The sequence below is a fragment of the Pseudopodoces humilis genome, chromosome 24 (assembly GCF_049639895.1).
Source record: "Pseudopodoces humilis isolate 2021_Gansu_Grassland_sample_001 chromosome 24, ASM4963989v1, whole genome shotgun sequence".
NCBI lineage: Eukaryota > Metazoa > Chordata > Aves > Passeriformes > Paridae > Pseudopodoces > Pseudopodoces humilis.
Genome location: NC_142223.1, coordinates 4804803 through 4826697, shown reverse-complemented (window position 1 = coordinate 4826697; position 21895 = coordinate 4804803). Strand labels below are relative to the sequence as shown.

Genomic DNA, 21895 nt, shown 5'->3' with positions numbered 1-21895 from the left:
CAATTAAAGCAACAAATTTGCTGCAAGATATACCCACAGTCCTTCACTATGAAGGGAAAACACCTAGCGACCCTCATTTCTGGTGACAGAAAAACAGTAACTGCTCCCTCTACCCACTTTTGGAAAACAATGTTTCCTACTTCAAAGAGGAACTAATAAACCACAGGTCCCTCTAGTTTTTGTAGCAAAATGTGGGAATAAAGTTCAGCAGGTCTACCAGGGTCTCCAGATAGGTGGAGCAGCAGATACGCTCTTCTGGGCAGGCTGTTTTCTGGGAAACACGCAGGGAGACAGCGGGGAGCCACACAGAGCTGGAGAGTATGAGGCATCTGCACCCAGCTGAGCCTTGCAGAAGTGCTTGATGAGCTGGACCTGGGTCTCCTTTTTGGGCTCGTAGTAGGACAGAAAGTGCATTGCTTCCTTGAGGCACCGCAGGTACCCGCTGTTAAAGTCCTGCTCTGGGTTCTTGTGGATGAATGCTGAAAGAGAAAGAAAAGAAAATGCAGCACTTAAAATCATGACCAAAACATGAGGCAGTGATTTGTGCGGTGACTTTCATATGCCTGGGGTTGGGATGCTCCAGCCCCTGCTCGCCTTGGGGTATCTGGGAGGGCACAGCCCTGGAAGCAGGTCCAGGTGTGCAATACCTGGTCTGCACTCACTTTTTTGGTCCTGCAGCTGGCTCTGCTGCTTCAGGTAGCTGACAGCCACTTCCAGGATGTCAGCTTTCTCCAGTTTGGAGTTGGGCTGATGCCTCTGGAACTCCTTCTCCAGGAGCAGTTTCAGCTGCTCAATGCTGCTGTTAATCCGGTCCCGCCGCATTTTCTCTACCACCGGCTTCCTCAGCTGTGAGAGACAGAGCAGATAGGGATTTTGTGAGACCTGACCCAATTTCCCCTCTGATGCCCTGATATACCCATGTTCATAGATGATTTTTTTTTGCAGGAGAGCTGTGTGATGCTGCCCACCCATTCCCCATTCATTTAAATTTTTAAACATCCTCCTTATCTCTCTTTAACATATTTGCTTTCTCCCAGACCACTTCCCCCTCTTCTCTCATGTTATATTTATTAGCTAAGGGCAGGCCAACCAATCCCCTCCGGGTATACTTACTTTATTCTTTTCCCTTGGCAGCAGCTTCTCCTCCATGTGGATGATGAGAGCATTGCTGGGAGCCATTCCGAGCGCTCAGCCCTGGGCACAGACCCCAGCCAGCTGCTGTGCAGAGCGTCAGGCGATGCTTTGGCAGCCCCCAACTGCCTCTATTTATACCCGGGGAGCCGGGGCAGATACGTGAGTGTCGGGATCGCCGGTGTTTCCCACAACCCCGCAGCCAATCCAGGCCCGCAGTGGGACAATAGAGGAAGCATCCATTAGTGCATGGTACATTGATTGCCAATGCCCCGGGGAGCATAACCTTCTGCCCACGCTGCTGGTGGACTGTGCAGCTTGGGGAGCTGGGAAAGCACCGAGCCTCCAGCTGGCTGGGCTGGGATCAATGGCATTCCTGAGTCCCCGCATGTGCCAGGCACAGTCGTGGTGCAGAGGAGGCACGCTTTTCCGGGAAGGTGGGAAAGGGAGGGCAACCCTGCTAGGGTTCAGATCAACATCTCCAGGGACATCTCTGGCCTTCCCAGAGCCGGGGGGAGCTGTGTGTGTGTTTGTGTGTCCATCCAGTCACTGCACTTTAATGGGTGACCCGAAGTGTGACCACAGATTTCTTTGCAGGACATTTCTAAATGGTTGTTGGATCAACAGCAAGAATAACTAGAAAATTATAACCCCACTTTCTCACTTCCTCATAACACACCAGGGTCTGTGAGCCTGTTGCACCACTGTTCCCACCAAGGACAGCCCACACCTCCCAGCAGAGCTGGGCCATGCAGTCACCCCTGTAGCTCTTGCTTTTCATTTTTCTCATCTATCTCCTCCATATAGACATTTTCAGGAATGATGGTTAAGATGGGCTAAAGGATAGCATGAGGCTCAACTCAGAATCCTGGGAAGTCTTGGGAAACCAGAGGTGGGCCATGAATGGGCTTTAGCAGTCCAGGCCCATCTTTGGCCCTCAGCAAGGAGGTTGGTTCTGCTTCTTGCTGAGGTTTCAGGTGTGCTTGGTTCTGATCTGACCTCGCTGGAGCAAGTGTGAGTGTTCTGAATGTCAGATCTCAGACACCATGTACCTGCCCTGCTGTGTAACCCTCAGCACATCATCCCCACTCCATTTTTTTATTAGGAAAATTTGCTGCTTGCTTTTGTTATAAATGCAAAGGCAAATTTGGGTTAAATAAAAGAACAATTTATTATAAAACAATTTTTATAAAAAATAAACAATGAGGAAAAACCACAATAAAACAAACAGCGCAGCGCTGGGTGGACAGGGGTCTATACCCAAAGGTATAGGTGTTCCCAAATCCACGAAGAAGGGTAGACTGTCTGGGGTTTTTATAGGGATTTTGTGTCCTGAGGCCAAATTCCAGGCAGGCACCATTCACCAAGGGTCCTTGATTGTTGGATGAATTGATTTCCTGGCGTTGGAGAATAGAGTCAAATAGACGTCCGGGCAGAGTCTCCTCATATGTAAAGAAGTTCTGAGTGTTCCTTGATTTCATTTTCGGTTTGGGCTCTCAGAGTGAAGTATCCAAGTCCGGTGTGGAGTCGACAGATATCTCGGCTGGGCTTCCACTTATTGTCCGGCCTGATTGCATCTTCAGTCGGGGTTTGCAGGGAGGGGTGCCCAGGTGCGGTGTGGAGTCGATGGGCATCTCGGCCTGGCTCCTTTCTTTGTTTAGCTTAATCGTTCGTGTCCTGCTTTTTCTTTCAGGCTGATGAACGTCGCCTAGGGTCGTTACCGCCTGAATGGGTAGTTACTGCTGGGTTTGGGGAAATTCTTCGGCCACACTATATTTTATATACTTTTTACATTGTTACAAATCTAGTTATATACTTATTTATTCTTTCACGAATTTTTATCCAAGGTTACATTTATCACACTTTTATCTGCGTGGAAACACTGGGATGAATTAAGCAACCATTTATTTTGTGATAAAGGCAAGAGAAAGATTGAAGCCGTGAGGGCACTGGAGGTCAGTTCTGATTTTGTGTTGTAAAATATCTGATGGGGTACAGCCCTCGAGGCAGCACCAAAAATAAGCCAGAAGCTACCTGGGGAAAGCTGTGCTGCATCCTGCCATGTGTGGGTCCAGCCCGGGGTGCCCCAGGCAGAGGTGTGCTCCTCCGCCGAGCATCTGAACAGTGGCAAGGGAGGGGGCAAGTGTGCAGTGAGGTAAGAAAACCAAAGAATTTCTTGCTTGGAAGTGCTGCAATGAAGCCCGAGGGTAATGGGGCAGTTGACAGGAAGGAGGGAGGTGTCACTGCAATAGGCAGCGACGTGGGACTCATTGTAGCGGCCTGAATGGACTCTGTTCTTTGTGAAGGGCAGATGTTGTCCTTGGAGCCCTTTATTCCCTGCGTTGTGGGAAAGCCAGGAGGGAAGACATCTCATGAACACTTTGAAGCAGTCAAAGGATTATGATACAAAATAAGACACAGCTCAGAGATCATGCCCCAGCTTCTGCCAGCTTTAATGGAGTGTCGCCTGTTTTCCTGTGTTCTCTAACTGGCCTTCCTCCAGGGGCTGGTATCCCTTTCCTAGCACGGGAGCCATGCTGGCAGACCTTGAAGGAGCTGACAGGTAGGCATGGACCAAGCTGGTTGAAGACTCTTCAGTGTCAAAAACCATCTTTTTCCCAATTCCTGAGAAGCCCTGACCTTTATTGCTGTATTAGAACTGATAGCCAGATGGTCTTTTGGGAGTTGGATTCTTTCCCTTTAAATCATTCACGCTCAAGCACCGTCACTAATGTCGGGAGTGGTTGCAAGGCACACTTCTATTGTCCCAGCAAGAAATGTTATCAATGGGGGAAGAGTATGGGAAAGGCAGAGAAATCCAAACCCACACAGCCTGGTGCTAACAACCCCTTTGTGGAGCAGTGCTTGTGTTGGGGCACCATGAACTCTGTGGCTTTTTCACCCAGGAAGGCTGAAATAGGCACATTTCACCATCCAGGGGCTTCTCCGGGAACCATGTGCATGGGGAGAAAGGGGTTACAAGGGGCAGGAACACCAGTTCATGCAGAAGTGGCTGCAGGAATGCTGAGCTGAGCTGCAGCTCAGGCTATCCTGGGGCTCTGGTTTGTTCTACTGTGTCCCAGTTTGCTCTTCTGGGAAACGGCCAAGTGGTGCTGAGCTCTTCCACAGAGTTGTCCTGGAACTGGGAGCTGACCTGTGGCTGTGGTGAGAGGTGGGGATGGGGCTTATGTGGCCCTTGTGCTTTTCTGGCATCACCTGGGAGCACCTCAGGGAGCAGAGTGGAGGAGTAGCAGTGCTAGGGGTGCTGAGAGGGCCTCTTCTCCCTGTCTTGCAGAAGGGTTTGTTTTCTCCCTGTCTGTTTGAAGCAGTGCTGGGAAAGCTTTTTTACCTAGGGAAATGGAGGGAGATCAGGATCAAACCAGCTCTGATCTCAGTTTAATGGCAAATGTGCTGGTGGCAGCATCACTGAGGGACACAGCAGTGATAACACTGCCAGTGTCCTGGGCAGACACACCTGAGTGGGAAATATTATCTTTGAATGCTCTTCCAAATGATGAACCCTAGGTTCTAGGGTTCTACTAGGTCTGTATGTCACTGATGGGTGGACCCTGTCTTAAAGGTTAAGATTCACACATTTCAGCACCAGAAATCCCTGCAGTGTTAGCACATCCCTTCAACACCCTCATGTTCTCACAGCTTCTCTGGAGGCTCCTGGCCAAGGTGTGAAAAGACCTGTTTGAGGTGACCCCTAATGATGCTGTGACAGTTCTTAATTGAGGAGCCACTGCTTCCTTTGGTGTCTCAGAAGATCCCTTTTCCCAGGCCCCTAGCCCTTCCCCTGCCCCTGACCCCAACCCTAACCCTAATCCTGCCTATCATACTCTGCTCAGGGTCTTTCAGTGACATGACATTCTACACAGAAAATAGTATAAAAATTGTTTGTCTGGAAGGCAATATATAAAAAAATAACCATGTAAAACTTACTATTCAGACTTGCTTCTGTTCCCACAGGGAAATCATAACTCTGCATGTGAACCAATGGAATGGGAGTCAAGGGAAATCTTCCTCTTCCAGGGGAAAAGATTATGTTGTTATTAGAACTATTGTATGAAATATTCCATTAAACGTCATTAGCATGGCCTTATCTTGCCTTCTTGAGACATCAGAACCCACCAAAAAAAGGGTCTTAATACTGTAAAATACATTCTTCACAGATTTAACTTTTTTTAATTAGTTTTTCTTCAGATCCAGAATGTTTAATATACTGCCATTCCCAGGTGCATGAGTGAAGGAAAGTGGACTTGGATCATTAAGAAACACCCGAGACAACTTGATCTGTATTTTTAGGTTTGTTAGAGGCAAAAGCAATTTCTATAGCTGCTTGTGTGGTGACCCCCAAGTAGTCATGCCTCAATGACATAGTCCTTCTACAGTGAACATCACAACTAATTAAAAATTAAGGAAAATTTATTATTTTTCTGCCCAGCTGAAATTCCCACAAGTCACCTCTCGGCATATTCAAGAGTGCACAAGAGGGATTTATTATTTCCTGGTATATTGACTCTGAAAGGTCTGGGGATTACAGCTACTTTGCACATGAATAGCTGGAGTGTGTTGTACAAAAGGCATGGTCTGTGGGATAATGGGGTTGGATGTGGGAAAGCGCTGACCCTGGGGGAGAGCAGGCTGGTGCCTGATGGCAGGAATCAATTATGTCTCAAAGGAACACATTGCCCTGGGAGCATGCTTGGCGGGAGCCACCATGTTCTGTATTTACCACTCTCCTCCTTCCAAACCTGGATAAAACAGCCCCTGGATGTATCCTCTCCTTCCCAGGGCTCACGGTGCTCAGTGCTGAGTTACTGGGGATTTTGGAAATGCTGCTGTTCCCCATCTCTGGAGTGGGGCTGAGGGATTTCCCACATGTTGCCAGCTGGGTTTGAGGTTTCTCCCAATCATCCCGGACAGTGCTGAGTTTGCTAGACTCCCTGAAAGTCCTCTGGAACTCCCCATCAGTCACCTCTCCTGTCCTGGCCAAGGAAGGGAACAGCCTGTCACTGACAATGCAGTGGGGGCAGCAAACAGAAGCTGCTGGGTTCATGCACTTCTGTAATTATTTGGTTCTGGGTGGGTTTTTTAGGAGATGGTGGCATTCAGCCCTTACAATGGGCTCCCCACCTCTGCAGATCTAGCAGTGCTGCCAGCCTTTCAAATGTCAAAAAGCCTTGAGGAACCAAGAAATAGGCTAAACATCACAGAGGTTTAACAAAAACAATCTGATGTTTCCAATAAAAATAAAAGCATTTTTATGGATTTTTTTTTTTTAACTGAGCATTTGGACTTTGGATTCATAGAATTAATTTTCTCTCCTTATAGAATTATGAAGCTTGGATGTGAAGTCCTACTGAAGGCCCTAAGTATTATGAGTCTCCTGGTAAAAGTCACAAGACTCAGCAAACAGTGCTGACAAGCTTTTGGCAGTGAGCAGGTACCCTGCAGAGAGGATATTTCAGCAGAGCAGGTTGGGAATAGGGAATGTGGCTCCTGAAGTCTGGCCCCAGCAACTACTTACTGTCATTAATGAGAGAGGATTCATATGTCCGTGCCAGACAGGAGAGCAGGCACCTCTCCCCTGATAGAAGCAGCAATTAATCCCATCTGCATGGGGCAGATATTTAATCACTCGGAGGCCAGCGAGGGCACTGGTGGGAGATAAGAGCCACAGGCTTCCTGGGTCCCATGAGCCTCATTTGATTGTCCCTGCCTTGGGAACAAGTTTATAATCTGAAGCTGACTCTCCCTTATGCCTCAGTGGATTGCTCCCCTTCCCTTGAGCTCAGTCTCCATTTTGGGATGAGTTTTGGGGTAGAAACTCCCACTGGAACCCATTTTCTTCTGCTTGGCAGCCCTCAGTCACCAGCTGCAGAGCACAATGGACTGGGGAAAGTGTCCTGGGGCTCCTGTGAGGACCTGCCCTGCCAGGCAGGGGGGTTTTAGAGACATCTTTGCCACTCTCAGCTGGCAGCAGAATGAAGAGATGGTGTCAGATAAAAGCAAGAAGGGTTTTTCAGGAGGTGGATAACCTGGCCCTGAGCCAGGCAAAGGACTGGCAGAGGGGAACACACAACAGGGAACACACAACACAACCCATGGGCAGGGTTGGGTGCACTCATCACCATGCACAGAGGAAGGCATGTTGTCAGCTTTACTCATATTTCCTCAGGAGTCCATATATTTCAGGGCACACTGCATTCCCTCCATGAGGAACTCCAATCCCAGGATAACCATACCTGCTGGGAAGCAGTTGAGCAGAATTCCATGGTGCCAACAGACAGACTTGCCCATGGACTAAGCACAGCTGCAGGTCTGCAGGAGTAAGAATAAGCAAATTAAAACTTAGTTTACTTTCGGAGAGATGGAGTTATTTTCTGTTGAACACAACAGTAAGTATTTCCTGATTGGGGATTTGAGTTTATCTTCCTTTCCAGCTGTTTCATGGGCTTAGAAAAATTATACTAAGCAACATTTTCAAACACTGCTGCTGAACTTGAGGGCAAAGGAGAACTTTGGTATCTGCTTACCTGAGTGCTGTATGGCTGTGAGTGTGGTCCAGCCTAGAAATCCAAGTCCTCCCACAAGCAGTGGGGCTGGCCCCATTCAGACATGCCAAAGCTAATTAAAACAAAAGTGGGTGCTGAGCATTTTTGTAAACCAGATGTCTCAAACAGCCTCTTGGCCATAGAAGCCTGCAACCTGTAGCCTGTTTGAAATCTTGATTTTCTCCTCTCAGTCTCATTTTCCCGCCTTTGTAAAACGCTGCTAATAATACATCCTCACCCATGGAAGAGGTCGCTGAGAATTCATTAACTGGTAATTGTAAAGCACTTTGAAAATGCAAAGCCAGTGCATTATTCCTACTCTTCTGGATGCTTTCCATGTTATTAAAATCAGGATTTCAGAAAGGCTTATCTGGGATCAAAACAGCATCCCAAACTTGAAAGGAAGCACGACTGTTAAACCATCAACCAGTCACCTCCCCCTGCAGCCAGATGTTAAGCCCTAAAGAACTGAAGTGGCACAAGGAATTACTTTCCCAAGTTCCCCCAGCTGGGCTGACAGGCCTTGATCAATGGTTTTCTCCACGGTGAGGGCTATGCAGATGGTCTGCCCAGAGCAAGGTTTCTGTGGAGTACAAAGGGAAGTCAAACACCATTTCTAATTCAGCTTGTAGCATGGCACACTTCCTTTATCCTGTGCCTGAATGCCCTGAATGGGAGAGCGGTGTGGGAAACTGGAGGAAACTCCACACTCACCATGGCTGCGGGGCTCTGAGACACCCCTGTCCTCAAACCACATCTGCCTGTGACAGGCAGGGGGAAAGGAGTGACAGATCGAAAAATCAGATTATAAAACCTGCATGGAGGGAAAGTAAACCATGAGGAAAAAGGAAAAAAAGGGAAGGAAGCTGTGCAGGCAGACAGAAATTGCACCAGCCAAGCAGCAGAACAGGGAAGGACAGGGAGGGAATGCAGAGAAGGGTTAGGAGGAAAACCAGGCAGGGGCTGTGAGGAAATGAAAGGGAAAGGAGCTGCACAGCAGAATCTTGCTCATCCACCAGTCAGGCCAAAGGCAACTGTCCCACTGGAAGTGGCAGAGGTGGGTTAGATTGCACTGAGAATTCTCAGCCACATCCTCTGTTTGCCTCTTTAACTCCCCAATCTGTCCAATATGTCCAAGGAAACACAGCAATTCCTGTGGACCATGAGAGTATTGTGAGAGTTTTGTATGACCCATATGGAGCTATGGGAGCTGAGCCTGGCTTTTAAGAAAACTCAGACAGGTTTTATACTAGCAATACCAGGCAGAGGAAAGAAATGGGAAACAACAGACCCAATTCTTGTTTTGGTATTTGGCAGGAGAAAATGCAATTTTTGATTAGGTTTAGATAAATTCTGAGGTAGGTGTGGAGGTAATTTGTATTTACAAATTTACAGAGATCAGGAAACAGCTCCAGAGGTACAAAATCTGCAGAGCAAATCTTGGAGACTGAATTATCTCTTGACCTCAGTGGGGATCCCAGAAAGGCCCTTGGGATTGGACCAATTTTATTTTCCCTCAGGATGCTCTGCAGGACTTGGCACTAACTAAATAGCCCACATTTTGCCGTCTTTCCTGTTCCCAGTTCATCTCTGCCCCTGCTCCCTTCTGAATTACTTACTAACATGCGGCTGTGGAAGTCTGCGTACTCCAGAGTTTCCCACACCATTCCTTAGCTATATTCCCTCCTGTCACAAAGGAAGTGTGCCTGACTACAAACCACATTAGCAACGGTGCTTGGCTCTGCTTTGTGTTCAGTGGATAACCCCTGCTCCCAAAAGGCCATCTGGTTAGCATGGACTGGGAGCAGGGAGCATCTCTCCAGACTTGGGAAAGCAGCAGTATCCTTAAGGCTTTCTAAAGGGTTAACATCTGGCAGGGATTCTGGGGCAAGGCTGTTGTTGATATCCTGTTTCAAACACACAGATCCAGTATTTTGGGTTCCTAATGAGCTTTCTGTCCAGTAGTGTGTGTGTTTGGAATAGATGTGTAGTTCCAAATTCATTCTTCCTCATATAAAGTCCACAGACTCTGCAAACTTTATAACAGGGAGGAATTTTTGTTACCACTTTCTTTAGGATTTCCAGCCAAAGCAGAGCATCTATTTTGGGCAATAAAAATGTTTTTATTTCCAATTCTTTAAAATTTGTGTTAAATTTAAAATTTACAGAGCGGGGATGTAGGAACGTCAATGGATTTCCCACCCAGGTGAGATTTTGGTAAGTTCACCTCCCAGTAATACATTGAATATTGTAATTCTTATTATTACACCCAGTTTAAGTATGTAGGGCTTCCAGCCTCTCCAGCAAAAGTGGAACACCACAGAAAATTATTTTGCATTCAGTCTCCTCAGGTGCAGGCTCTGGGTTAGTTTGGATGCTGGTGGAGAGGAAATTCTGAGCACTGACCCCTTGACTATGCCAGTGCACAACCACTCCCAAGCGCAAGGAGGGTGAGGTTGGCATGACTGTTCCCATGAAATTAATGTAGTTTTTATCTGGGTGTTGAGTGGAGAATCAGAGGAAAGCAGCAAGAGAGAAACAGCAATTGTCTCTAGCAACACTACCCTGCCTATCACAGGACTGGCACTTCTTCATGTGCTCAATTAATGAATTGGAGAAATGAGACCCAGCTCCAGAGTTTCTGTTTCAGGAAACCTCCCCGAGAGGGATGCACAGAGGACAAGATTGGTTTCAGAGGTGGCATTATATGGGCTCAGAGATAATCCACAGGCTTTGAGGAGAACATGTGAAACAGTGTCACAAAAGCTTTCCCACAACTTGACATAAAAGACCCAGAGCTCAACAGCTGCTGCTCTGTGCCGATAGAAGGGAGCCCATTCAGGGCAGCACAATAGGGATGGAAAAGCAGAGCCTGGAAGAGGTCATTGAATCCTTACCTGGTGCACCAATAATGAGCTGCAGAGTGAGAGAGAAATGTGTCCCTGTGCCCGGAGTGTGTGTGTTCACATTAAAGACCCTGTGTGACCACACACACTCATTAATGTAAAGGTGAACACACCTACACACATATGAATGCGAATACAACTGGTATTTACTCACTACAGTAAGAGCTCCACAAACATAAGCCCTGAAATTACTTGATGGATAAATTGCCGGCAGATCTGGTTCAAGTTTTCCAACAGGAATCCCTGGCTGTGCTTTTATCAGAGACTGTCAGCTCTCCCAGGTGCAGGCACCTCCTGAGCACAGGCTGTGCATCAAGCACAGCAACTGGCCCAGGGGAGAATAATGAGGAATCAGGAATTTGATTTCTAATAAGTTTATGAAGATATAAATATCTGCTGCACCCAGTTTTCCTTTGTTTACAGACTAAATTAAAATAATTACAGTAAAATATGTTTTGGGGAGGAAGTAAGAGGCAGCATATGATACTGAACTAATCCTGAAACAATCCCAAGACCCTTCTCCACAAGTATTTGTCTTGCAGGTATTTGGAAACAGAAACATAAAGTGCTTATGACGTGGCTTGAGAGTTTTCTAAAGGGCTGCATAAGGTACTGAGGGAAGGGAACAAGGATCAAACCAGAAAATGTTTTCAATAATTGTGTGCACTTAAAATTAAATGTTTTTATTTCCAATGAGTCAAAGCGGGAAAGCTGGTGCCCGTGGGCAAAGCTGGTGCAAGAATCACCTGTGGGAGAACCACAGGTGGCTCACTGTGGAAAACAGGTCAGTGGATTTGAGGATTTTCTGGTCGCCAGGAGCTGCTGTGCGTGTGCCTTGTGGCTGCTGCGGCGTGTGTCTGGGCGCGCTCCCGGGAGCAAAATTCCCGCCATGGGCAGCAGACCTCCTCCTCCTTCCTCCTCCCGCATGTGAACCCCGGGCTGCCCCTGGAACGCTATTGATCCGCGGCATTAGTCAGCAGCCTTTCCCGTTGAAGGGCAGCTCTTTCCCATCTCCTGACACATAATTCTGATCCCAGCCTTTCAGGGAGCACACACTCCCCACCTGCTCATCTGGGAGAAGGTCATTATCCCCCGGCTATTCACTCCCAGTGGAGCATGCAAGAATAGCCGCTTCTCCCATTGTGCTGCCCATGGCCCTGATTGGCTGGCGAGTGTGGGAAACGCCACCGAGCCGCAGACCCACACACTGGCCCTTAGCTCGGACAGTATAAATACTGGGCATAGGCAGCTTCCAGCAACACGTTTCTCCTGGATTCCACTCCAATAACTCTCTGCTCAGGACAGATGGCTCCCAGCACCGTTTTCTTGGAGCCAGACAACCTGCTGACACCAAAGGAGAAAAACAAAGTAAGTGCAGGCACAGTAGAGCAGTTTGCACCAGCTGAGACTTTGCCTCACTCTGTTTAGGAGTGGTAGTGGTGGGCACAGTCCTGAAGAGTGTCAGGGAGAGGATCCTTTAATAACGGGTCTCTTTTCCTTTGCTTTTTACAGCTGAGGAAGCCGGTGGTGGAGAAAATGCGCCGGGACCGGATTAACAGCAGCATTGAGCAGCTGAAACTGCTCCTGGAGAAGGAGTTCCAGAGGCACCAGCCCAACTCCAAGCTGGAGAAAGCTGACATCCTGGAGATGACTGTCAGCTACCTGAAGCAGCAGAGTCAGCTGCAGATGAAGAGTAAGTATTGAGTTTTCTTTCAGTCTCTATTTTACTGCAAATCTGTGACTGTTGTATGAATCTTGAGCCATGAACAACTGTTATAAATTATCCTTTCATCCCTCTCCCTCTTTTCTTCCCTTCTCTAGATGCAGGATCCTTCCATAAAAGCTCCCAGTTTGACTTCAGAGAGGGCTATTCCAGGTGTTTGCAAGAAGCTTTCTATTTCCTATCTCTCCACAAAGTCCGAACTGAAACACAGACCAAACTTTTAAGTCACTTCCAGAAGAGCCAGCCAGCTGCTCCAGAGGTCTCCTCCCGTGGGAATGCTGGTGCCCCGAAACAAGTGTCTTCAAAGGACAGCAGCCTTCTCTGGAGGCCCTGGTAGTCGGGAGAGTCTTCACTGCATGGACCTGTGACAGTTCAGAGGAAGGATCTGACTGCATCTGATAGTCCAGTTCTGATCCTCTCTCCTGTAGGGAATTTTGTTTCCCCCCATGTTTTATTTATGTATGAGAGAATGCCATGCTTTTGACTTTCTTGGGATCTTCTGGCAAAAGTTGAGGTGTTCTGTTTAGTGTCGAAGCTGTGTAGGCACTGGTGCAGTGCTTCCCAGGCAGGGCCAACGTCTTCAGAATGAAGGAGGGTGTTTGTAAATGTTACAGTTGTGATGGACAGGAATTGCTGTAGGAGATTTTCTCTAATATTCCCAGTAAGAGCCATCAGCTTTGCTCTGGCTTGACTGACAACTCTGGTTGGTTCAGTCACTCTGGAGGATAAATTTATTCCCTTTGGTTCATGCACACTTGGTTAAAGTATTTTCCTCTGTTTGCTTATCAGTTGTGCAGCACCAAAAATGGGTTTGGTTTTGGTTTGGATTTCTCCCCCACGGCCCTTTCATAGTCCTGTATATACAGTGTGAAGGATAACCAGGAGTTAGGAAACTATGTGGAATATTTCTACTATTTGATGCTTTTTTCAATTTAGAAAAGGAGTATGTTATTGCTTCATGTTAAAGAAAAGTAGTAGGTAACAGGCTTGATTTGTCAATGTTATACATTTTGGGTGTAAGCTATGCTTTTTTAGCATTTTCATTATAATAATGATTTTTATCTGTATTGTGTGGTTGAATTCCTGGTGGATGGTGTTTCTCCCAGTGCTGGGACTGCCCTATGGCTCACCTGCATACTGTGTATGCATCTCTGTGTGTGTAGAGAGCAATAAAATGCATTTGTGTGCAACTTCTGTATGGGTCTCTCCATCCAAAGGATGCGCAGCTGCTTGCACTCCTGACAAAGGTTAATGTCATTCTGAAGATTTTCATAAAGCTCAAGGAAGTCCCATTCATGTTTACTCTGTATATTCTCATGAATCCCACCATGTGAATCACCCTGAACCTTAAGGAGTGCTCCTGTCACACAGATTCATGCAGAATCCTACTGATCATTTCCTCAGTCACTACCCCTTCTGTCCCTAAACCCCTCACCTAAGCAGCAGTGTCCTGCACTTGCCTGGAGCCCGAGTCCTCCTTCCACACCATTTATTCACAAACTTAGCACCCTAAGGCAAGTTTTGAGGGGTGGGTTTGTGCCAGGTTTTGAGGGGTTGGCTTGCCAGGATTCAAGGGGTTTGTCAGGTTTTGAGGGGGTTGTCATAATTTGAGGGGTTTGTCAGGCTTTGAAGGGTTTGCCATAATTTGGGGGGCTTGTCAGGCTTTGAAGAATTTGTCAGGTTTTGAGGAGTTTGACAGGATTTGAGAAGTTTGTCGGGCTTTGAAGGATTTGTCAAATTTTTAGGGCTTGACATGATTTGAGGGGTTTGTCGGGCTTTGAGGGATTAGTTTGCCAGGATCTCAGGGGTATCTCAGGCTTTGAGGGGCTGCTTTGGCACAAATTGAGGTATTTTACAGACTTTGGGCATAGCTCTCTCCCTGCCAAAGCCTTCTCCGCTGTGCCTGGCCAGAAGGGCGGGAAGTGTTGAGGGAATCCGAGCCGCACAGCCCGGTGGCTTCCAATTCCCTTCCCATCACTTTCCAATTCCCTTCCCGTCCCCTTCCTCCGTGCCTTCTTTCGCTTTGGCATCCTGCGGGGACCCCTGCCGGGGCACCATGAGGATGGTGAGTGGGGAGGCCAGGGACTCAGTGGCCGTGAAGGAACCGCCTGAGGGGCCATGAGGGTCTCGCCTCACGGACCACGAGGCAAACAACCTCAGTTGCCGTGAGGGGAAACCACCTCAGGGGCCCGGTTCTTGCAGTGTAACCTGGTCCTTGTGTTACCCTGAGGTCCTTGCTGTGGTGTCAAGTCACACCATTGGAGTGCTGGCTGTGCCCCATGGGCACCGGGTGTGATGCGACCAAGAACACTTTATGATTTTTCCCTGCATGAAAGGCAGAATTGTGTGAGCTCCTGCCTGTAGTGAAGGGTCTCTCCAGGAATAGCTGGGTCACAATGACTATGCTGAACTCCTCTTAGGCAGGGGCACAGAGAAAAATCCTGTGTGCTTCTCAATTCTAGGCACAAAACCCAAGGAGAACACGTGTGAAGTTTGTCTTCTTGGCACCTCCACCACAGCCTGCATGTCTGAGACCTGCACCCCACTGCCCAGAGAAGCAGCTTGGATTCCTTTTGAGTGAGTGAAGCTCTTGGGTCTGCATTTTGGTCTCTTCCAAACAGCAGCATCCTCCTTTCAGTAGGGCTCTGAGTGTGGAATCCTGTTCCTACTCTTGGAAACAGCTGAACTCCTCTCTTTATAAGCTCATTGACATGACAGATTTAGCTTTCAGCCTGTCATCCAAATTTGTCACTGCATGAGAGGCTCTTGGTGGCTCCAGCAGAGCTAGATCTGAAGCCATGGAGAGTAGCGCACTCCTGGTACCTGGGTTTTAGGTGGCACATCCTTTATCTAGAGTAGAACAGCTGACAGTCTGCTTCTGAGGAGAATAATATGGCACTTACAAACATTAAAGGAAAGAAGTAAGAGCCAGCTCCCACCTGGATTATCCACCAAGTGAGGAAGACCTTTGGAAGGTGTGATGTGGAAAACAGGGGAGCAGTTCCACTGGCAGGTTCTAACACCACAGTTACTTATTTTCTCACATCACATCTGCAAAACACTTCACCAGCTCTATCTCTGACAGCAATAATAGCAGTCCTTGTCTCTGTGGTTGTGCTGGCTGGTGCAGCTGCCCTTACAGCAAAGGAGGGTTTTGTCTTTACACAAGCTGTGGGTCTGCTGATAAGATGAAACTATCACTGAGAGATAAAAGAATCAATGGAATGGATTCCACTGATTGAGTGAAAGATGAAAGGGACACTGAGGAAACACCATAAATTCCACAAGAGTTAAGAATTAAGAGGGGAGTTATACATTAGAGGGGAATCTTAGGTAACAGGCATTCTGGGATGTCTGTACCTCTCAAATACCTCAGCCAATGGGGAAAGAGAGAGGGACATGCGGCTGGGAAATTAGGATAAAAAGGAGGCTGCGCTGTCCAAAAATTTGAGAGACCCCAGGGGAATGCCCCATAGCCTCTCCCTTTATTCAAATAAAGTAAAAGGACTCCTCTGTCTCCTTTTTGGACATACACCTCTGGTATTTGTGGATTAATTTTCCTGACAGAGGAAAAGTTATGTGCCCTGTAATTATGAAGAACATGATTGTAAAGGGGTAGTTTTGTAATAATATCCTGAAGAATGGTCTTAATTCTTCAGCTGAAAACTCCCTTCACTGCTTGTTTGTGGGACTGTTTCCTTTCCTTTGCAGCAGTACAGGAGTCAGAGGTATTTCTCTTTTTGGGTAATACATTAAAGTCTGATTTGAGTGACCCAACACTGGTTCTTGCTCTTAAGAGAGAAGGAGAAGCCTGGGTGTTAGAGTGGAAAAAGTAGGATTTGCTGATAAAAGCTTACTGTTCATACTCTGTGTTTTCCTTTGATGTGTCACAAAGCATGAACAGCACAGGCAGGTCTTGATGTTAATGAGGAGAAAAGGGATCAAACAACTGTTCCTGTGCAGGAAGTTAGTGCTGACCCTGAAGAAACCAGGTCTGAACTGGACATTGTTTGAACTGTGACAGACAGTGGGGATGGTTAAAAAACTTGAGCAAACCCCCTTCTTTTTCTAAATTGTCATGAAGAGAAAGGCAGCTTGAAAATGAAAAGGAGGGTTTGCAAAGGAGTTAATGAAATAGCCCAGTGGCATCTTGTGAAGCATCAAAGTTTGCAATAGCTGAGTGATCAAGGTACTGGGAGTGTCATCCAGGGCTGGAAAGCTCTTCCCTTTTACATCCCCTTCAGGAGCAGTGGGCTGTGTGGAATGCCTGGACTTTTCTTCTTCCCTCATGGACCCTTGTCACTTGGTATGCATTATTTATTCCACTGTTGCTTGTTGGTGGGAAAAAACTGGCTTTTATTTTAATTTTAAACATTCTGCATAATACACAATGCATTTTCCAAATGCATTTTTGTAGAGATTTTTCAGTTTTTAGGAGAAAATAAGATATTGCAGGGAAAAGGAATTCTGCACAGCAAGAACAATGTAGCTTTTAGTAAAGCAAGTTAATATCCTCTGTGTTCACTGCGTCTAAAAAGAAAGTTTTTACTAAGGAAAACACATTCTCTCTGTGAAAGAACTTTCCTGGTACCTGCAGAAGGGAAAACTGTGAGTTATGTGGCCGTTTGCTTTACCTTAAGGAAAAGGATTATTCTGGAGATGTTGCTAGAGGATACAAAGTACTGAGCGAGGGTCTCTAGAAATCATCCACAGCGCAGCCGCTTTCATCAGGCAAAAGCCTTTTTATTGCTAGGTTTTCTAACTTTATATAGCTTTTCCAACCAGGTTACTCCGATTGGTGGAAAGAACAACACCCATTGGTGGGACCAGAGAAAACACACCAAGGACATCTGCTCAATATTGTTTTGGGAAATAGTATCTCTTTACCATAACACAGTTCTGGAGAGAAACTGTTCCCAGGAACTATTCCCTGGGAACAGATGAGCCCCTGACAGGCTGAAACTCTCTCAGGCTCAGAAATCCTGTGCACATCTCACCCTTTCCTTTTCATTAAAAAAAAAGAAAAAAATGAGCAAGATGTTTCACCGTCTGTCTTTAGAGGGACCATCTGAGTGATCACTTGCATCTTCTGCATCTGTATCATCATTCAGAGGTTCATCCACTTGATGACCTTCCTCCTGGTCATGGCCTGTCGTTTGCCTGTTGGCTTGGTTTTGCCTTTGTGATTTCAGGTCAGGGGGGACACACTTTGTAGGTACCCGGTGCACCCCAGTATCTGTGGATACACATGCATACCCACAACCCAAAGTGCTAAGTTTGAATGGGCCTTCTCACTGCTTGGTGGTTAAATTACACACCCAAACCTTCGCTCGGGGCTGATTAGTCTCACCTGAAGCCTGCAAAGAAAGGTGATGGTTCAAGATGTCAGGGTTGTTTGAATTCTGCAGCACTGTAAGGTGATTTACTGTGTACAAAGCTTTTGCCAATTGACTTTGTGGGGTATCACCCTGCATTCCCTGATTTTGTTTTTGAAGAACCTGCCTCAGAGTACCATGAGCACGTTCAACTATGGCTTGGCCAGTTGGATAATGCGGAAATGCCGAATTTGTGTGAGACACCCCACAACTGCATAAACTGCCACACTTTCTGCGAGGAGTATGCAGGGCCATTATCAGTTTTCACAGTAGAAGGTGTCTCTAGCACGGCAAAAGCCTGCCTTCAATGGGCAATGACATTGTGCGGTTTTTCCCCAGTGTGAGCAGAAACCCACATTGCAGAGAAAGTGTCAATAGACACATGCACATACTTGACCCTTCCAAATTCGGCAATTTGGGCAACATCTGTTTGCCAAATTTCCAAGGCCTTGAGACCTCTAGGGTTTATGCCCACTAGTAAAGGTGAAGCAGGTGTGTGACAGTCATCAGAAGAATTGACAATGTCACTAGCCTCAGTTGGAGTCAACTGAAACTGCTTTTGCAATGTATGTGCATTTTGATGAAAGAATTCATGCGATGCTCTGGCCTGTGCTAGTACATGAGGCTGAGGTGCTACCCATGCAGGGTTAGCCCACATTTCTGCCCTGGAATTACCTTCTGCTATGGAGCTTGGCAGATTGGCATAGCTTGTACCTTGCTCTTGAACCAAATCTGGAAGGGTGATGTCTTGGTTTAGGGCAAATTTGGGAGAAAACCTCCAATGAGGCCCCCCCGGGGAAGCAAACTTACGTGGCTCCTTTCTCTCACCCTCTAACCGGTTCAGGAGGAGATTTCTCTGAGAGAAGTGGAAAAAACCTGTTTATTTCACAGGCACAGCACTACCCAGCACAAGAATGAACAATATCAAATTACAAAACCTCTCGCCGTTCCGAAGAGATGACAAACTTCAGAGGGTCTCTTTCCTGTGGGTGTTCGCTCTGTTATCAGTCCCTCTGGCGCTGGAAAATGCCGCTGCCCAGGCTGGGCTCCCGGTAGTCCACGGGTGCAAGCTCCCGGTGCTCCCCCGAGTCTCCACTCTAGAGCAGGTTTGATTCGTTTCAAAAAAGGGAAAGAAAACAGTCCAGGAAGACCTCTCTGCTCCGGCTAGTTGGAAAGCCAAGGTGATCTGTCTCTTGTTGTCTGTCTGTGCTGTTGTTAAAACTCCCGATGCGGGGGGAGCAAGTACAGTCTCTGATAACAGACTTCTTTTCCACTCAGTTTTACTCTTAGATGAAATTTTAAGAATACAAAACCTGTGTCTGGGTTAGGTGGATGAATGGGGATACAATTTAACATCATAATTGACCCAGGACAGGTGACTACATTTTCTCTTTGCAGCGACCATTGGTTTTCCCAGATGGGTTTGTCCCCACACCCCCTTAAGGGTGTGGGGCACGGTGCGCCCTTTGTTGCAGTGGTCCCCATTAAAAATCCATCCCAATCCAACCCCCCCAAACCGCCAGTACATCCCGCCCCCAGAGGCTAGCAATAGCCATGGTGACATAAATCTAAACCATAGCTGATTGTCCCTCTGAGTTCATGATCTGCACAGGCCACTGGCTGATGAAATATTTGGCCTTTCCATACAATCCTGTGACAGGCAATTCCACAGGATCCAGAGGATCCATGTGGGGGCCATGCAGAGGAGGCTAGGATGGTGACGTCAGCACCCGTGCCAATCAGTCCTTGCAGGTGGTTCTCTGGCAGGGTGGCACCAGGGAGGCACAGGGTACACCGTATCTCAGGCCTTTTGTCAGTCAGGGTTGCAGTCCAGTACACCTGAGGTGGTCTAGTTGATCCAAAGGAACCTTCCCCTCAACATCAGCTCACAGCCCTAGAAACTGAGGACTTGAAAGGCACAAATTGAGCAATGTGTGTTTTCTTGGGGATGGTGAGGGGAGGGGTAGGCGTGGAAACCATAGCACAAATCTGTCCCGAATAATCAGCATCAATAAGCCCCAGATGCACAACGATACCCTGGAGAGTGGCACTTAATCTTCTCATTAGGAAAGCACTTTTACCCTCCCCCAGGAGTCCATAGGCATCCAAAGGAACTCCATGCATTTTGCAAGAGTTCAGGACTACCGTTGCTGCTGTGCAGACATCAAGTCCAGCTGAGCCAGAGGTGCTGGTCACAAGCTGGCTGAGTAAGCCTGCATCAGCTTCAGGACCTGGGGAAAAGCTTATGTCTGGGCGCGTTACCCTGATGCGCTCAGCTTTGCATTTCCCTGATCTGGCATAGGCTGGCCCTTGGCATCATATTTTGCCATGCAAACCTCTGCAATGTGGTTTGGCTTTCCACACCAAGCATACAGAAAGGAGGGAGCTTTCCCTTTCTCCTTCTGTTTCCCCTGCTTCTTGGTGGCTTGTGCTGTCTCCTGCTTCTGCTGCTTACCTTTTGGCCATTTTGAGGATGCTGGTAAGGCAGTAACCAAGGCAGCTATCTTGCAATCTGAGGTGCCTATGCTTGCACAAGCCTGAGCCATCTGTGCTATAGATGGATCACCTGGGAGGGCCTCTATTATGCTCCTATAGTCAGCGTTGACATTGCTTCTTGCCAACTGTGTAAGCAGTAGCCGCCTCAATTCCAGGTCATCCGTCTGCTTCTCCAAAGATGCAGAGTTTCTCAACAAACTGCATATATGACTCCTTAGCCTCTTGGACTATGGTAGCAAACTTTTGCTTTGGAGCAGACAGCTCAATTATTTTCATCAGAGCTGCAAAGCCAGTCTTTTGGCACCGATCTAACATCAGCGGGTGGAACGTAACCTGGAAATCAGGGTTAGAAAAATTCCCAATCCCTGTCGACAGATCAGGTCCAACTCCTTATCTAGTGTCCTGTTGAGGCAATTGATTATTTTGTCTGGCTACTTTTGTGGCCAACTTACTCCAATTGGCTTCAAAGACCTCAAATTTAACAGGCTGAAACAACACCTGAACAAGGTGCCTAATGTCATATGGTACCAGTGGCTCAGAATTAATAACATGAATCATCTGTATTACCTCCTGAAACCCCAAGCCATACTGTGGCAACCTTGTCCCTAATACCCATCAGTTTTTGTGGACAGGACTTGGTGTGTGTTGGGCAGTCCTGTTCCAGGATTTCCCTTAATTACAGGGAAAACCTGAAGACCTCCCTGCGAGGTCACAGCATCTCTGTGATCCTGCCCCTTAGCCATCACAGGAGCAGAGACAGGCGCCCAGCTGGAGCTTGCCTCTCCTGTACCAGACTGTCTATTCCTGGCAGAATCTGAAAAATCAAGGAAACTATCTCCAATTCCCCTGAATCTTTCCGGAAGTTCCCAGTCTCCCATTTCCATGGCTTTTTCTTTGACCTCGTCCCAAAACCTCCTGGGATCTGGTGTACTGTGACTTGGCAAGGGGGAAGAGTCCAGTGAGTACTCGAGTGGGGGCCTTCTCTGTGTCCTCCACTCCGAGCAGACACTCGCCCTGAAAATCCAGAGTCACTGCGAGTCCCTATGGTAAACAAGGGAGACTCGTTTGCTACTGCCCCGGCACCGGCGGCAGCCAGGGAGACGTTCCCTGCCGGCCCCGAAACCGGCCCGGCAGGCGTGACTTGCCCGCCGGGGGTAGAAGGCGGTGTCGTCCGAGAGGCACCCCTGTCCCCACTTGGCGCCGTTCCCAGCACCGACACGGTCCCGGCAGGGTTCTCAGAAGCCGTGGCACCACCTCCGTGGGCGGCGCCAGCTATCGCAGTCCCCGCCATGTCCGCGCTGGCTCGGGAGGTGGCGCAGCTCCCCGCCGTGGCTCGCTCCGCTTGTGTGCCCCGCCGCGGCGAGGGAGCTGTCTGCCCCCACCCAAGGCGGGGGGGGATTCACGGGTTTTCGCAGTGGAGGAGGCCGAGTCAGGGCATGCTCGTGGCATGGAGCCGCCGGAACCACTACCCGCGATCGCGGCGATGGCGAAGTTCGCGCCACTGGCCGTGCCGAGAGCTTGGCCGAACCCGTCCTGTTGGGTCGCTAAATCTATCAGCGGACCAATGGCGCCGGCCGGAGCCGGGGCACGCCCAGGGCGGCCGCTCCCACTGGGGCCCTGCGGAGTGGACGGGACCTGTTCCTCCGCCCGCGGCGTCTGGCTGTGGGAAGGGAATTAGTGCCGCCACTCCGCAATTCATACACA

At 48.0% G+C, this 21895-nt stretch overlaps 2 protein-coding genes across 3 annotated transcripts; one reads left to right on the top strand and one right to left on the bottom strand.

Moving 5' to 3' along the window:
• Nucleotides 1–213: 213 nt before the first annotated feature.
• On the bottom strand, nucleotides 214–1216 carry LOC102102956 (transcription factor HES-5). 2 transcript variants are annotated; one of them, XM_088066612.1, is made up of 3 exons: nucleotides 1114–1216; nucleotides 648–846; nucleotides 214–479 (listed from the first exon to the last, which is right to left on the bottom strand). In XM_088066612.1, exons 1-3 carry the CDS (start codon nucleotides 1177–1179, stop codon nucleotides 214–216), a joined length of 531 nt encoding a protein of 176 aa, XP_087922738.1. In that variant the 5' UTR covers nucleotides 1180–1216. The 2 variants fall into 2 exon arrangements, with proteins under 2 accessions (XP_087922738.1, XP_005528413.1); XM_005528356.2 differs by having other exon boundaries at nucleotides 663–846.
• Nucleotides 1217–11870: 10654 nt separating this feature from the next.
• Nucleotides 11871–13510, top strand: LOC102102765 (transcription factor HES-5-like). The gene is made up of 3 exons (XM_005528355.2): nucleotides 11871–11965; nucleotides 12110–12290; nucleotides 12419–13510. The coding sequence occupies exons 1-3, from the start codon at nucleotides 11903–11905 to the stop codon at nucleotides 12655–12657; spliced, it is 483 nt and encodes a 160-aa protein (XP_005528412.1). The 5' UTR covers nucleotides 11871–11902; the 3' UTR covers nucleotides 12658–13510.
• The last annotated feature ends 8385 nt before the right edge of the window (nucleotides 13511–21895 follow it).